General features: G+C 40.4%; 2 protein-coding genes across 3 annotated transcripts; one reads left to right on the top strand and one right to left on the bottom strand.

The window, feature by feature from the left end:
- Positions 1-1,001: 1,001 nt before the first annotated feature.
- On the top strand, positions 1,002-6,893 carry bcl6ab (BCL6A transcription repressor b). Of its 2 annotated transcripts, XM_062404668.1 has the most exons (9): positions 1,002-1,057; positions 2,779-2,950; positions 3,169-3,390; positions 3,484-4,362; positions 4,470-4,594; positions 4,725-4,892; positions 5,018-5,148; positions 5,237-5,374; positions 5,514-6,893. In XM_062404668.1, the coding sequence occupies exons 1-9, from the start codon at positions 1,027-1,029 to the stop codon at positions 5,655-5,657; spliced, it is 2,010 nt and encodes a 669-aa protein (XP_062260652.1). In that variant the 5' UTR covers positions 1,002-1,026; the 3' UTR covers positions 5,658-6,893. The 2 variants fall into 2 exon arrangements, with proteins under 2 accessions (XP_062260652.1, XP_062260651.1); XM_062404667.1 differs by lacking the exon at positions 1,002-1,057 and having other exon boundaries at positions 1,122-2,950.
- A 1,181-nt stretch (positions 6,894-8,074) lies between these two features.
- LOC133968352 (transcription initiation factor IIB-like) lies at positions 8,075-12,281 on the bottom strand. The gene is made up of 7 exons (XM_062404348.1): positions 12,272-12,281; positions 11,752-11,889; positions 10,661-10,794; positions 10,083-10,229; positions 9,259-9,388; positions 8,570-8,851; positions 8,075-8,241 (listed from the first exon to the last, which is right to left on the bottom strand). Exons 1-7 carry the CDS (start codon positions 12,279-12,281, stop codon positions 8,075-8,077), a joined length of 1,008 nt encoding a protein of 335 aa, XP_062260332.1.
- Positions 12,282-15,238: the final 2,957 nt, after the last annotated feature.

The following is a 15,238-nucleotide window of genomic DNA, read 5'->3' as shown; positions in this document are numbered from 1 at the left end:
ACCCTCAAACAGCCCATTGACAGGGGCCAGACATCGCTCTTCCAAAATGTCCCCTCTCAAAATGTTCAAAAATGGTATCTGTACAAGTACACGCACACACATGTTTGTACTTCTATCTTAGTGAGGACACTCAATGAGATAATACATTCCCAAACCCCTTACCATAACCTTTGACCATCCAAATTGAAAACCTAACCCTAACCCTAAAACCAAGTCTTTACCCTGAAACAGGACATTGAAATAGGGATGACCGGTCAAAATGTCCTCACTTTCTGAAAATGTCCTCACTCTGGAGGGTCTTAAGGACAGGAACACACACACAAGGATGTGAGATCATTGACAGTAACCAGTGTTGCAGGTTTTTTCCAGAAGGCCAGTCAAGTGTTCAGTGCAAACATATCTGACACGTAATTAAAGCACTGACAGGAATAAAGAATTTGCACAACTATAGCGTATCAAATATTAAATGACATTAAATATACATGAAATGTGTCACTCCCAATAGTTTTCTTCATCATTTGAACTGGGTGAAACACGGCTCCTGCGTCTGAAGCAGTTTTTCAGGGCAATGAAATAAAAGAACCGATCAAACTCATGTGTCAGAACTAACCAACAAATATTTTTGGATTATTTGAAGATGACTGACTTTTCGCAAATGTTCTCGGGATCTCGGGCAGGTTTACAGAGACAACATGTTCTCATGTTCCCCTCAGTATTTATAACTCGGTCAGCTGACCTTGCATTTGGAGCCATCCACTTCACAGGGAAATGAGCAGACGTCGAACAAAAAACTCAACAACCGCTACAATGGCGAATAAACACCGCAACAAACATTGAAACATGTCTCAACAGGGGAGCTTGTCGCGCAGCCGTGTGTTGGGTTTAATGGTATAACTGGTGGGGTGACGAAAAGAGGCTCGCGGCTGGAAGCATCTCCCCCGCGCTTGACAGAATGGTACGGTCCTCTGTTAAATTTCCGAGAATTGAGCTGATGTGTTTCTTAGAACTGGATTCTCAGAACTGGATATGCACAGAGTTTCGAGGAAACTTTTACAAGGTGACATTTTTTCCTTCCCATTTTCTCAGAATTAGGTCAGAAGTGTAGTGAAGTAGCAAGTGGGCTCATGTGGCCGCTCGGGCTGCACCGGGGAGACCCAGCTTTTACTTACAGTGCTTTGAATAATGTGTTTGACTTAGAAGTGAAGTAGCTAGATTTGAAAGTGTGACTTTGTTTGCCTTTTTTCTTTGACAGCCGTGTGCGTCTTTGCTTGTGTTTGAGACGAAAGTGCGGCTCAGGCTGTGCGCTTTTGGATTCAGACGAACTTTGTCCACACACGTAGTTTTAAAAGAGCAGCGAGATGGAAACATTGGCCAACGCAGCCTTGCTTAGCTTCAGCTGGAGTCTCTTCGACTTCATGTTTGAATGTTGTGGTTTTATCTGACGTGTGTTTTGGAAAGTTAGGGCGGGGGGGGGGTCGAGCGAAAGTGGCTCAACAGGACCGGGTCGGTCTGGTTCAGTGTCACTTGCGGGTCTTCTTCTCCCGTCGTCAAACAATCTTTACACTGCACTCAAAGTCTTCCCATCGCCGAGCAAAGTCGACGACTCGTGCGCATTCACGTGAACCCGAGCGCAGACATGTTTTGATAACACGTTCAACAGCAGCGCGGAGAGTTGTGCGCACTTTCGCCGTATTCTCGAAAAGTTGCTGCGGGCTCGTGCTGGCCCGCTCGCTGGCGCTCTGCCGAAGTTACGCAGCAAACAACTAATCGCTCCGCTAAAGCCACGTCCCGTTTAAACCCTCGCCGTGGTCTTAATGTTTGAAGGGTTTGGAAATAACTCGGCCGGGCCAGTTGATCTGCAGTGGGGAGTGAATGTTAATGGGTTAAACGGGGATGAGGGGAACAGGAAACCTCGCTGTGCACTGGCAACCTAATCTGAGCGGCAAGGACGGAATGTGCTCAACGTCAAACACGTTTACAACTGCAGCTCCCCGTCTGCTCCCACTCAGGCTGCTGCTCCTGCTGCCTCCGACTCCCAGAGAACACACACGGATCTCTGCTTCAGACCAAACACTCCATCAGCTCGAGGCTGTCTTGACATCTGAAGTCGTTTTTTAAATGCTCTTTTATGATCTGTAGTTCCGTCTTTTTGTTGTGTCCTCTAAAATGATACTGGACTTTGTTCTATACCTTGAAAGAACATGCCTTGAAAAGAAATCGCAGTTTTGGGGGGGGTAATAATGTTACATGGATCATATGTAATAACACAGACATTAACGCCCAATAACAAGAAGCAAGGCGTCGCTCCGGGATTCAGTTCACCTCCCTTTACTTCTCTGTGCGATGGCGCCACCCTCCGATAAAAAGGAGTCAAGACACGTTGGCTCCAAGGCTTGTTGTGATTTTAAATCCTGAGGGCGCGTGGCTTGTGTTAGAGCTGTGTATGAGCCGGAAGTTCTAAGACTATTTATGATCTTATATAATAAAAAAAAAAGTGATATATTGATATACATTGTCTTTCAGGCTTTATGACTATTGCCTCAGTGTATCATATACTTTTTCTCCAAAGATGTTAGAAAGCCTTAGTTTGTTTTATTGTGTATATAGTATTATTTATTATTGAAGTTATGTCACACAAAACACAGAGTTTTGTTCATATTGGCTCCAATATACTCAAATTTGTGTCTGAATATTACAGTGTGCTATTATTTAGCAGTAGATCCCATTTAAAGTCACATGTGATTCACACTTTGTTATTTACTTTTCCTCCTGGTTCAGATTTCGACAGCATGGCCACAATGGCAGATGGCTGTATCCAATTCACACGCCACGCAGGTGACGTGCTGCTCAACTTCAACCGGCTCCGCAGCAGGAACATCCTGACCGACGTCACCATACAGGTGGACGGACAGCCCTTTCATGCTCACAAGGCCATCTTGGTGGCCTGCAGGTACGCACCATCATGAAATCTGACACCCGATCAGCAATATGAATACGCATGGCTATTTTGAACCTGTCAAAGAACTAGAATTGTGGTACGTTCATCAGATTGAGCTCACTGAATAAAGTCACACACTGTCCCAGTCACACCTTCCTAAAAACTGCTCCAGAGTTGTGCAGTTTAAACTTTACAGATGATTAAACATGTTGTCTCTTTCTCTTTTACAGTGGCTTCTTTTATTCAGTTTTCATGAACCCAGCGAATGCAGACCTTAGTGCCATCAGCTTAGACCCCAAAGTGGACCCCAAGGGTTTCTCCATCCTGCTGGATTTCATGTACTCATCCTGTCTGAACCTCAAAGACAGCTTGGTCCTGGTCACCATGAACACAGCCATCTATCTCCAGATGGAACATGTGGTTGACACTTGCCACAGGTTCATCAACTCCAGGTAAAAAACAGCAGATTGTGTAATTAGACACATGTCTTGACTTGCTAAAAAATTGAATGAACCTGAATTGAAGTTGAATATTTGTTTCTGCAGGCATCACTCTCTTAATATGGAGCCTGGAGTGGTGCACACCAACTCATTACATCTGGCTGAGGAGATCCATGGATCGAGGTCTGCCGATGAGAAAGAGCCAGACTTTAGAAACAACCACACATCAACCATCTCCCCTTTCCAGGAGTGCCGGGGCACCGTTCCCAATGTCTTCAGGGGCATCAACACATCTGGCTCCTATCACGTCTATGGTGACATCCAAGCCCATGATGGGAAGTTTGAAGACCCCCATAAGATTACAGCCCTTCCCAGAGGTGTCTCTTTGTCCCAAACACAATGCTCGCAGGTACCCAACCCCAACATAGCTCACAGTGAATCCACCACAATGCTCTCTCATCCCGTGCCATCACACCCCAGTTGCATCACCAATATCAACCAACCAGCAGGAGACCACGTGAGCAATCGCGGGCCTGCTGCTCCAATGGAGGAAGAAAACATTCAGCACCCGCAAACCAGTTGCCTGAGGTTGTGTCCGGGCTTTAGCAAAGGTGTGATTTGTAGCCCTCAGAGCCCACTCAGATCTGACTGTCAGCCAAACTCGCCTACCGAGTCCAGCAGCAGCAGAAATGCATCCATGAGCCTCAAACAGCCCTCAGACTACCCAGCAGACACCAAGGCCCGCAACTGGAAGAAGTACAAGTACATCGTCATGAACCAAACTCCTGATGAGAATGAAAAAGAGTCTCAGGGCGGCAACGCTGAAGCCATATCCCTGTCCCCAATGCTGAGCCCCTGCAGGAGTATAGGAACAGGTGGAGACAGCGAGGTCCACTCAGACGAGGGAGCCAGTGAGCACAGAGAAGACATCCCCAAGTCTCAGAGTGTTGACAGCTGCGGCAGCAGCACGTGCAGCAGCATTAGGTAAAACTACATGTCAATGTCAAAACAATAAATGAAACATACTATAGATTTGTTTAATATAATACGTTAACTTCAAATTGACTTAATGGTCTTCCTTCTGTGTGCAGCCACCGCAGATGCTCCTCCTGTGGGTGTGACAGCCCTCCACGCATGGAGATGGGGCACCTGTCTCCAGACTCATACAGCAGAGACGAAACTACCAAACTACACAAGTATTCCTCCTCCAGCTGTGGTACGTGCAGACACAAAGGCCCTTACTGTAGTGTCAATACAGAATATGTGGGGTCAAAATGGCTGAGACCACTTTTCCCAATTAGAATGACTTTGCGCAGGATTACTCAGGTGACTATTTCTTTCCACAGAAAACAACACATACTTCTGCAATGGCTGCGACTTCAAGTTCACAGATGAAGATTCCCTTAAAGATCACATGGTCCAGGTCCACAGTGACAAGCCATACAAGTGTGACTGCTGCCAGGCCGCCTTCCGTTACAAGGGCAACCTGGCCAGCCACAAGACGGTTCATACTGGTAAGTCATTTACGGTTAATAATAAAATGAACAAGTAACTTCTGGCTTTCTAAAGGTACAATCAAGTGGACTTTCGGGACGTGACTGTGTTATTAAAAGCACAGCCCTCTGATCTCTACTTCCAGGTTCGAAGCCGTACCATTGCAACATCTGTGGTGCTCAGTTCAACCGACCAGCCAACCTCAAAACACACACCCGCATCCACTCTGGAGAAAAGCCATACAAGTGTGAGACGTGTGGCTCTCGATTTGTCCAAGTGAGAACAGCCACATCTATACTAAAGCTTTGCACAATGTCAACCTCCAGTCTGTATATATTTAACGTGTTTTCCATTTTCCTTCCAGGTGGCCCATCTTCGCGCTCATGTGTTAATTCACACCGGAGAGAAGCCATACCCTTGCGAGATCTGTGGAACACACTTCCGCCATCTTCAGACACTTAAGAGCCACATGCGCATTCACACCGGAGAGAAGCCTTATCATGTAAGCTGCTTTGTCACTTTCGTCTCCTAAGCCACTGTGTCAGCGATTAACTAAATCTGTGTGTGTGTATGTGTAGGGGGGGATTAAAATGTCCATGTGCAAAGTGGTTGAAATTAATTCTTTTCATTTTCCTATTTAGTGTGAAAAATGTGACCTCCACTTCAGACACAAGAGTCAGCTGAGGCTTCACCTCCGACAGAAGCACGGGGCAGTCACCAACACCAAGGCTCAGTATCGCAGGACTCCCAGCAACATCGCCACAGGCCTGTCGACCTCCTGCTGAGTGTGCCGCAGTCCTCCTATCTGTCTTTTCTTTCCCCCCCCCATTTTACATAGGCCACCATGTTGTCAAAAGAGTTTCTGTTTTTTTCCGAGACAGAAACATAAACACGTATGCATTTGTAAATGATGCATATGACTTTGTGTAAGCTCTTCAGTATTTGGTAGCTCTTAGTTCAAGATTGTAGAAGTCCATGCTTCAGTTGTGAATGTGTAAAAGCAGAGTGTACATTTTTGAATGTGATTCTGAGCAGGTGTTTCTCTATTTTACAAATTACGTAACTGAATGTCAGCATCGAAGGACAGTCCTCTTTGTCATTCGGATTGAGAATCACTGTTACAGTTCTGCTTTCGATTACGGTATGAAACTCCCCAAATAATGTGGTCAAAGTTCATGTCTATTTTTGTAAATAAGATAATATATATTTCCATATTGCCATCTGCTGGCAGAGTACGAATATATTGAGTTTGTATCACGCGCAGTGAGCTTCGCTGAATTGACAACACGAGGGCTTGTTATTTTGCCATTTCCCAGTTTGCGCTACATGTTTTTCATGCACAGATTGACGTTCATTTGAAAAATTGCTTTGTACATATTTTTTTCTCATTATTTTTAGGCTTTTGTTCATATTTTGCACATACTCATAATGCTGTGATTCATATATTTTCATACTTAAATATTTCTACTTTAAATGTTGACCCATTGAAATTGTTCGTTCAAACCCCAATGTCCAGCACCTGCTAAATTCTTATTTATAGTCTATTGTTTTTTTTTTCTTTACTTAATTCATTTTGGTGCTGCAATGATCCACGGTGCCACAGGATCATTAAAGTCAGGTTGTATTCATCTAACCCTATGTTTTATAGTGCACCTATATGTATCAGTGTATTCATAGTGCCTTACATTCACTCTTTTCTATTGTCTGACTAGTTATTTAGACATTTTAAGTTTGGTAATACAAAAGATATAAGCTGCTTTTTTGATGTTGCATTTGGTACTTTGCCCTGTCATTGTTTGTATGCATGTCAGGTACTAATGTTATGAAATCTGACAATCTGTTGTGTATCGTTCATAAGGTGCAGATACGCTCAAGCTAAACCGCTCAGGAATATTAGTAATATGTAAGCAAATGTCTTTGCAACTGCAATTTACATACATGTGTATGTGTGTACAATATATATGTATATATATATATACATATATATATTTAAAAAATGAAAAATAAACGTTTATTATGTAGCATTGTTTCCAACAGCATTGTTCTTTCTTTATAACAAAACCTTTAAGTATTTGTATATATTCACAGGCTGAACCCTCTCTCTGACTCCCCCTACTGTTCATTCTTATGGATAATCATTTCTGGTCAACACACGCTAAACAAAAATAGTAATAACCATTACATGATTACTTCCATTGACTACTATTCATTCTTAATATCAATAACCATTATTACCATGTTACTATCATGGTTCACAAGGGCAGTGAAGAGGGCGTAGAGAGTAAATTGTGTGTGTGTGTGTGTATATGGGTGTATGTGTGTAATGCATGCGAGTATGTCAAAAAATAAATTAATGAAATGTGTGTGTGTGTGTGTGTGTATATGGGTGTATGTGTGTAATGCATTCGAGTATGTCAAAAAATAAATTAATGAAATGTGTGTGTGTGTGTGTGTGTATATGGGTGTATGTGTGTAATGCATTCGAGTATGTCAAAAAATAAATTAATGAAATGTGTGTTTGTCTGTGTGTGTATATGGGTGTATGTGTGTAATGCATGCGAGTATGTCAAAAAATGAATTAATGAAATGTGTGTGTGTTTGTGTGTGTGTGTCTGATGGCAGACAAAAGGAGGGGATGAGTGAAGTTGGTTGATAAAGTAAATGGATCCCAGATTACATTGAAGTCATCGTTCTGTATTTTAAATGAGGCAAATCATATTTCCATTGATGTGTAATTAATGAAGTTAGTAGATTTGAATAGATGACTGGGGTACTGATGGCCTTCCACGACAGTCTATCAGTTGAGGTTTCCTTCCTGCAGCAGAATTTAATCAATTAAGTGAAAGATTTTATTTAAATGTTTTTTAATGTTATTTAAACCATGAGCGGATTACCATGCTCTACTGAAATTCTTTTTTTATTATAAACTAACAAACTAACTTTTTTACTGACTAAAATTGTTTATGTATACAGTATGAAACCAGCCTAAAGTTTGCAAGCATCAAGTTTCCCATTCCCACTTGGACAGATATATATAGTAAAGTTTATACACACAAATGAAATACTGTAAGTTCAGTCTGCAAGCTAGTTTCTTTCAGCACTGGAATGTGTCCGTCTCATTCCTGTGAGAGCGCCTCGATAAAGGGCCTGAAGTCTTTTGAAGAGACAAAGCCAAATCGCCCAAATTCAACAAAGATAGGATTTATTTTTTTAACACAAAAACTGTGCCAGTCTTCACAGCCGGAGCAGCTTGTCCCAGGGACGAATCGAATTTGAAGTCTGAAGGGAAAAGTTCATCAGCTCGCGAGTAGATGAGTCGGTATGACTGTTTCATCGTGAAGATTGGGACCCCGGTGATATCTCCGATTTCTGTGGAAGGTTCAGAGACAAAGCTGAAATGTTTGAACAGTAAATCTACTGACTTCTAATGCATTTCCAACGTTAAGTAAGTGGAGAAGCATCATTTAGGGTCTGGATCTTCTTATAACATCATACAGTTTACAATTCCCACAACTTTCTTTCTTGTTTACAAATACATAGATTAACATAACATGTACTTTACAGTGTTTCCTGAATCTGTTCACCCTTTATTTGGACCCTTCCCACTTTCAGGCTGGGACAAAGCTTTTATTTTATCTATGAATTATAAGATATGTCTGTTCCACCTCTGGTCTAACCTCAGTAGATCATCAATCACCTTTCTGGGTCTTCTTCTCTGCGGAGGCCTGGGAGGCCATGTAAATAGCTGCCGCGGCCACAGAGACCGGGCTCCTGCCGGGCACCAGGTCCAGCTCCACAGCCTTCCTGGCGATATAGGTGGCCGCCATCTGCACATGCTTGGGCAGCCCGAGGTTTGAGCAGAAGCGGGACATGAAGTCTCCCGTGGTGATAAGGTCCACGCTGGTCTCCAGCGCCTTAAGGATCAGCTTGAAGCATCGACCGATCTCCTTCTTGGAGATACTAGAGACGGCGCAGATCTCTGTGGAGAAAACGAGGAGATCAGTGGAAGAGATTAATTTGGACTGAGAAAGAAAACTGTCATAAAAATATCTGCGTTTTTCGAGTGGCTTTGTCCTCCTGATACTTCCACGGCAGGATGAGAGAAGAGAGATCATAAATCCTTTTCTTTCATTTAATTAGATTTTTCAAACTGTACGATCATAGTCATATTTAGTCACAGGAGTGAATTCCTTCCTTATCTCTTTATTAACAACATTTCTCTTGACTAAGGAGAAATACGTATTTAGAATTTAAATTCACAAGCATCTTCAAGAATTGGGGAGACCTTTTTGCATTCATGAAGAAGAAGCAGAATTTCTTCTAGTGTTGAGAAATGTCATTCTTCAAGAGCAGCTGTGACTTAACAATCTAACCGATGATTCTGACCTTTAAAAGTTCTCGGTACACCTTCTTGTCTGCAGGCGATGTAGAGACAAGCCGAAGCAATGCCATTGTTGACTCGTCCCTTCAGACTCTTCTGAGAATACAACTGCTTGAATAAGTCGTTGGATTTGTTCTGCAGAGCAAGACGATTATTTAAAGCAAACTCATTACTAGCAATTATTAGCAAATCGAAACGACAATCTTCTTGTATTCAATTGTGTTTTCTAAAGAAATCCCAAATAAGAACTTCAATTGAGCAAAAACAGTCATGATATCACAATTTGCGTCTCTACACATATCCACTCGTCTTTTTTGTTTCAATTAAAAATCACAATTTCCTTCACATCATTAATGTGTATTTCTCTTACATTTTATGTAAAACAGGAGACTTACATCCCAGAACACACACATATGATGAGAATGAAACCTTCATGAGACACAGACCCAAGATAAAACAGTTTTTGTAGCTTCCAGCAGAGACTCCAGTCTTCAGTTTTTGTCTATACACTTATACATTCCTACACAGATTAACATAACCACGAGTTTCTGTTTTGTTTCTCTCGATCACCATGTTTCTTCCATGTGGCTTTCGTTTCTCTCTCTATCTGCTTTCTAAGACATACACTTAAGTCAGGGGTTCCCCAGGGTATTCCCCGCTGGAAAACGAAAACCAATAGAGTGTCATACTCGCAGAAGACACAGACTTAAATGTCAAGAATGTTGTGTTGTGAATGTATAAACTCCATAGTCAATGCTGACAGGTACACCTCTGTGTTGTGGTATCGTCTGAACCAAACCGGGTAGAGAGAACAGTGACGTGAACTTACTATGATGTTTCTTGGAAGGTTGATGCGATCTGCCATGGTGCTGATCTCTTTAAAGGCGTTGAGCATGGCCCGGTCGGAGGTGCTGATGGTTCGCCGGTTCTTGTACTTTGACTTTCCAAACTCATCAAAACTAGCTGCACCAGTTCCCTGTGGTGGAAATAAAGAAAACATATTCTTAAAAATGATTGCAACTGTATTTCAAGAGAAGCCCTCATAACTCTGAAGTTGTGTTTTTCAATGAATCGCCTTTTACTGGCTTTACCTGCATAAACACGCTAAGTATAGAAAAGTTATTACATGCATATAATGCAAGTTGAACAAGAAAAAATGTATTGGATGATCCAGAAAAACAAGGGATCTGACAGTCATTCTGAAGGAAAATGGAAAAATACCTTTCATTTACATATTCTTTTGTATTTCTATACATGGCTTTGGAATTTCAGTCAGTCAAGAAAACTACGCCACAACCGCTAATCTTAACAAAAATGTGAGTAATTAAATTCACTTGAAGTTTTCTCACATCTTCTTAATGATCAAACTTGCAAACACAGAGGTCATGGAGCGACTGTAACCCTCACCTTGCCGATCATGGTGGTGAGGTCTTCTCCAATGAGCAGTGGGTTCTGGGCGGCTCCCACTCTGGAGTGGTCTTTAAGGTCTTCCTCATTAGAAAACGTCCGCCACTCTCTGCCCACATCAATAACACGGTCACCTGAGGAGGAACAATTTGGTAGGATGAAATAAAAGAATAAGAATAACATCATAACATCATAAGATTATAAGAATACGAATTTTGGACTTTAAGAAGGCCCAAGTTAAATCTTTTACACATGATTCTAAGCAGCTTTGATTTGCTGGATGATTATAATGAAAGTGTATTTAAAAGTTTATTTCAATATAGATTATGTGTTCCATTCTGATCTGTAATAATATCCAGAGACATCTTCACTCCGGATTAACACGTTTTCCCTTTGCAAACACTATCCTGAGTTTTTAATACATCAGTACTTAAATGTGGGTTAAACACAAAGAGTCAGTCTCGTTTGTCTCCTTCAGTCTTTTGTATTGATGGCTACGTTGTTGATCAGATTGTGATTGAGACTTTTTTTTCCTTGATAAAAACAAGGGATGAGGTTTCAATTTCGAAGATTGAACAAGGCAACTGATGAAAAGAACAGATTGGGTTCAAGTTCTACAAATCACCGGCACAGACAGTCTGTGCACATAAAACCCACATTCACACACAATTATTAAGCTGAAGATTGTGCAATACCGAATACACAATTCCATTCTGTAAATAGGTGAGCCGTTGTCCGAGGTCTCAAGTAGATACCTTGATGGTAAATGGTATATTTGTTAATTCAAATTCATAACACTCAGTGTTTTTCTGGTCTTAAATGTAGAAAAGTGTCTTCATATTATGTTTTAAAATATTCTCGCCTTTGGTTTAAGTGACACATTACAGCGTCAGATCACTTACATTGGCAAAAACTTTTTACCCTAAATGTGACAGAAGATTAAACAAAATGTCAATGATGTGTATTGATTATCCAAAATAATGTAAACATTCTCACTTAGAGAAGACACTACTGTTGACCTCCTCCTTCCTGTCCGTTTTGACGGAGTGCTCTCTGATTCAAATACAAACGTGCGTGAGGTAAACACTGACCTACTACAAGGCCGCATTCAGGACATATCATGTCCCCTGCTCTGTAGTCCTCCACCAGGATGGCATCTGGGTGGTTAGGACACTGAACTCTGGTGAGGGCCGGAGCATCTCCGCTGGAGGAGGAACACAAACCAACCTCTCAATGTACGAGAAATACAAGAAATGGTGGAAAATGAATGGTTGGGGTATGGAAAGAGAAAGACAAAAGTAACACAACCATGGTTCTTTTGATTTACCATACAAGTGTACATTTATACATTAGTGTTGAAATGTCCAGATGTGTTTCACTTTCCTATCCCCTGTGTGTCAATATACGTCACCAACCACCCTTTACAAAAACAATTGCTTTATAACATAATCACACATATAAACATATATTTACAACTGTCTTATTCGACTCCATGTAACTTACAGATTTGTACATGTATTTCAATAGCTTCTATTTCGTGCTTTATCCTTCACTCTATTGGGTCAATTTGTGTGTGTTACCTAATTAAGCATTCATAGGCTTGATCCATACCCAATTTCATCGTTCCTGAACAGTGACAAGACAGATATCTGGAATAATGACTCTTATTGAACAGGTAATGGTCTGCAGCTGGAATGAGAATCCAGAGTTACCACCCTGTTTGAGGAAAAGAGCCGCTGTTGTTAACACCAAGAATTATTGATCCGTATTTCTCCATCTGTATCGTGAAACACTCTCGTTTATATGGCTGATTTCTTACGTTGTATTGGTTTTCCTCTGAAAATTAGTTTTAGGGGTTTACTTAAACTAGTCAGCACATAATGTAGATGCACACTTATCTATATTATTCCCTGAAGATCAAGGAGAAAAAGGTAAAGATGTGATTTTTTTCTCCCAAGTATCGTGTCCTCATATTGCTTAGTAATTGTGTTTTTTGAACAGCATTTAAATATAAAGTGATATTACTGTTGGATACATGTGGGCTATATTACAGTTGCTTATCATTATTACTTTGTACTGTAACAATGTGCAACAAGTGAGAAGTGGACACTTTACCTCATTACCATCTGTAGATTCCAGGTATTTCCATATGTATATTGATGTAGTCTATTATGCATATCATTGTCTGATCGGATACCTGGTCTTTTTCTGCAGATATTCAAATCAGGTAGTTGTTTTGAATGTATTGTTGGTTTCCAATCTGCAAAATTAGTAGAAAAAGGTTTTTCCTTCAATTGTCTTTAGTCCAGCAGCTTTGGGTCTCGCGGTAGAGACAATTTCAAGGTGTGTTAGCCTATAGAGTTTTATATTGCAAATAGTAAGTCAGTTGTACTTTCCGATCCACAGAAAAGTCTCAGGGAAAACTGTGAAACAATCTGATACACACGAATGTGGTAGGACAGTGATGTCAATGGAACATGAGGCTTAATGCTCGAAACTGGAACACTGCTTTCTTTTCAACGAGTCACATAAAAAGAATGACATTTTCTATGACTTTAGTCCTCTGTCTGAAATTATGTTGGTGAGAAGCTGTTATTATTGTATTAGTGTACAAAAACTCGGTCACTTTAACTCGGTCCCTACTACAATACCTTTGCTATCTTTGACACATGTAAAACCTGTTGTTGATGTGTCATTGCAGCTTAAGGTTCCATTACTAACATTTACCATCACTGACACCACATATGTCATAACAATAGACAATGCTATGATTTAATGCTTTAATTTAGTTATCATTCTCTGCATTTGCGTCGAATAAGGAGATTATTTACACATTTTCAAAATGTCTTTCTGTCATCAAAACATTTTGTTATTTTTCAAGTTTTACTCCTTGGTGGAGAGGTACTTTAAATTACTGGTTAGGAAAGTTTAAATAAGAGTTTGCTTCAACATCAGTACATTTCACTTTGTTTTTACAAGATAAGCCAGCATTAGTCAATATTGCTGTCGATGGAGTCATTGTCAATTAACTGATTTCATATAAATACTGAAGACATGGGAATAAATCTTGGTTAAAAAGTAGGAGGTAAGTGGCGTTTTGTTGTGAACAGCTTTGTTTGTCATTTCTCCATATGCACTGATGCTTTTACACCATAAAGTTTATAACTCATAAGAAATTGTTTAAAGTTGAAGGAGTAAAACTAAGTCTATTTTAAATGGTCTTATGGACGTTAGTGTATTATGATAGGAAATAAAAGTGTCAACGGTTTATATGCAATTGGAAAGCCACATTTTGTTAGTGTCTCTTTGCTGTCTTGTAGCACAAAAACACTGAATTCATTCATTCAACCTGGAGAGCATGAATATAAATGGAGAGTGTGCCTTGTCCTAACGTTACTAAAAACTCTGTTCCATTGTAGTATTTCTATCATTTTTGGTACAGTTGTAATAAATTGCTACATGAGCAGGGGCATCTCTGTGCATCATTTCTATCATGGAATTATTCACTATCTTATGTAGAATTTAAGGCAAGGATAAACATTTACATTATTCCTTTTGCTATCAGTTTAATCAGGCACAGTATCAGTCATATTGTAACTTATACTGGGAATACAGTCTTTGAGTTCTTACCTAGCCAGAGACCTCCACATAATGGATCTGACTGATGTGGAGCTTTTCTTGATTCAGTGAAAATCTCAAACACTTGTGGCAACTGCCTCCAAACAATGTGGTAACAGAAGCAGCTGCCTTTGAACAACGTGTCATCCAAGGCAGAAGCAGCTCCCTTTAAAAAATGTGTAATCAAAGGGCCTGTGTACTAGCCCGGCACTGACACAACATGTATTCAGGCTTGTGTCTCCCTTACCTGTCAGAGTGAAGTTATTGAATAAGGATGTGTGGCATGATTTTGGCTAGAATACACAGTATTAGAGGAAGATTATTGAACATTCATACTAAAAAAATTCCTGAAAATGATGCAATGAATGTCAAATCATTATTGAGAGCATTCGCCACTGTCATAGACTTTTTTTAATTGGAACCCTATAATAAGTGTAATACATTTTAAAGCACTTTCTAAATAAAAATAGTTCATATTTGAATGATTTTCTCAATTAATATTAACTGATGAATACCAGCCATGTGCAATAATATAGGAAATTGTGGATGTAATACATTGTAATACATCAAGATGCAACCTTGTTTCCTTTGTTGATATCTGCTCTTGTGTTAAACCTAGTGAATACTAAAGGTGTCAGTTCACAAAGAGACCTGTGATTTTTTTTACAATTGTGTTAGTGAAGGTCATAAAATATTGTTTAGAGTAAGTCAAAGATGTTCTACTTCATTCAAAAATGTTTAAATAAATAATTTTGAGGAGTGCCCTTTTCTCATCAAAATGTCTGTGCACACTGATGGGGAGTATTCCACTGGGTGGGTTACGTACAGTTGACGTTGATTGTCTGTGGGGATGGTGGGATGAGGCAGTCCTAAAGGGAAGATAGATGTCCTGCCAGTATTATTTAGATGGTGTGCAGTCCCATGTGGTATTCTGTGCAGTCTGAATCGACATCAGACTTT

This window comes from Platichthys flesus, chromosome 14 (genome assembly GCF_949316205.1).
Source record: "Platichthys flesus chromosome 14, fPlaFle2.1, whole genome shotgun sequence".
NCBI lineage: Eukaryota > Metazoa > Chordata > Actinopteri > Pleuronectiformes > Pleuronectidae > Platichthys > Platichthys flesus.
The sequence above is the reverse complement of the archived record's forward strand: the minus strand, read 5'-3'. Positions and strand labels throughout refer to the sequence as shown.

Bases quoted from the DNA above. Each gene is read 5' to 3' on its own strand.
- bcl6ab (XM_062404667.1), top strand. From the start codon at position 2,628: ATGTCACACAAAACACAGAGTTTTGTTCATATTGGCTCCAATATACTC. The intron at 4,595-4,724 runs GTACGTGCAGAC...TTCTTTCCACAG, and splicing joins GTATTCCTCCTCCAGCTGTG to AAAACAACACATACTTCTGC. The intron at 5,149-5,236 runs GTGAGAACAGCC...TTTTCCTTCCAG, and splicing joins GTGGCTCTCGATTTGTCCAA to GTGGCCCATCTTCGCGCTCA.
- LOC133968352 (XM_062404348.1), bottom strand. The intron at 9,389-10,082 runs GTAAGTTCACGT...CTTGCTCTGCAG, and splicing joins ACCTTCCAAGAAACATCATA to AACAAATCCAACGACTTATT. The intron at 8,852-9,258 runs GTCAGAATCATC...TTTTCTCCACAG, and splicing joins TGTACCGAGAACTTTTAAAG to AGATCTGCGCCGTCTCTAGT.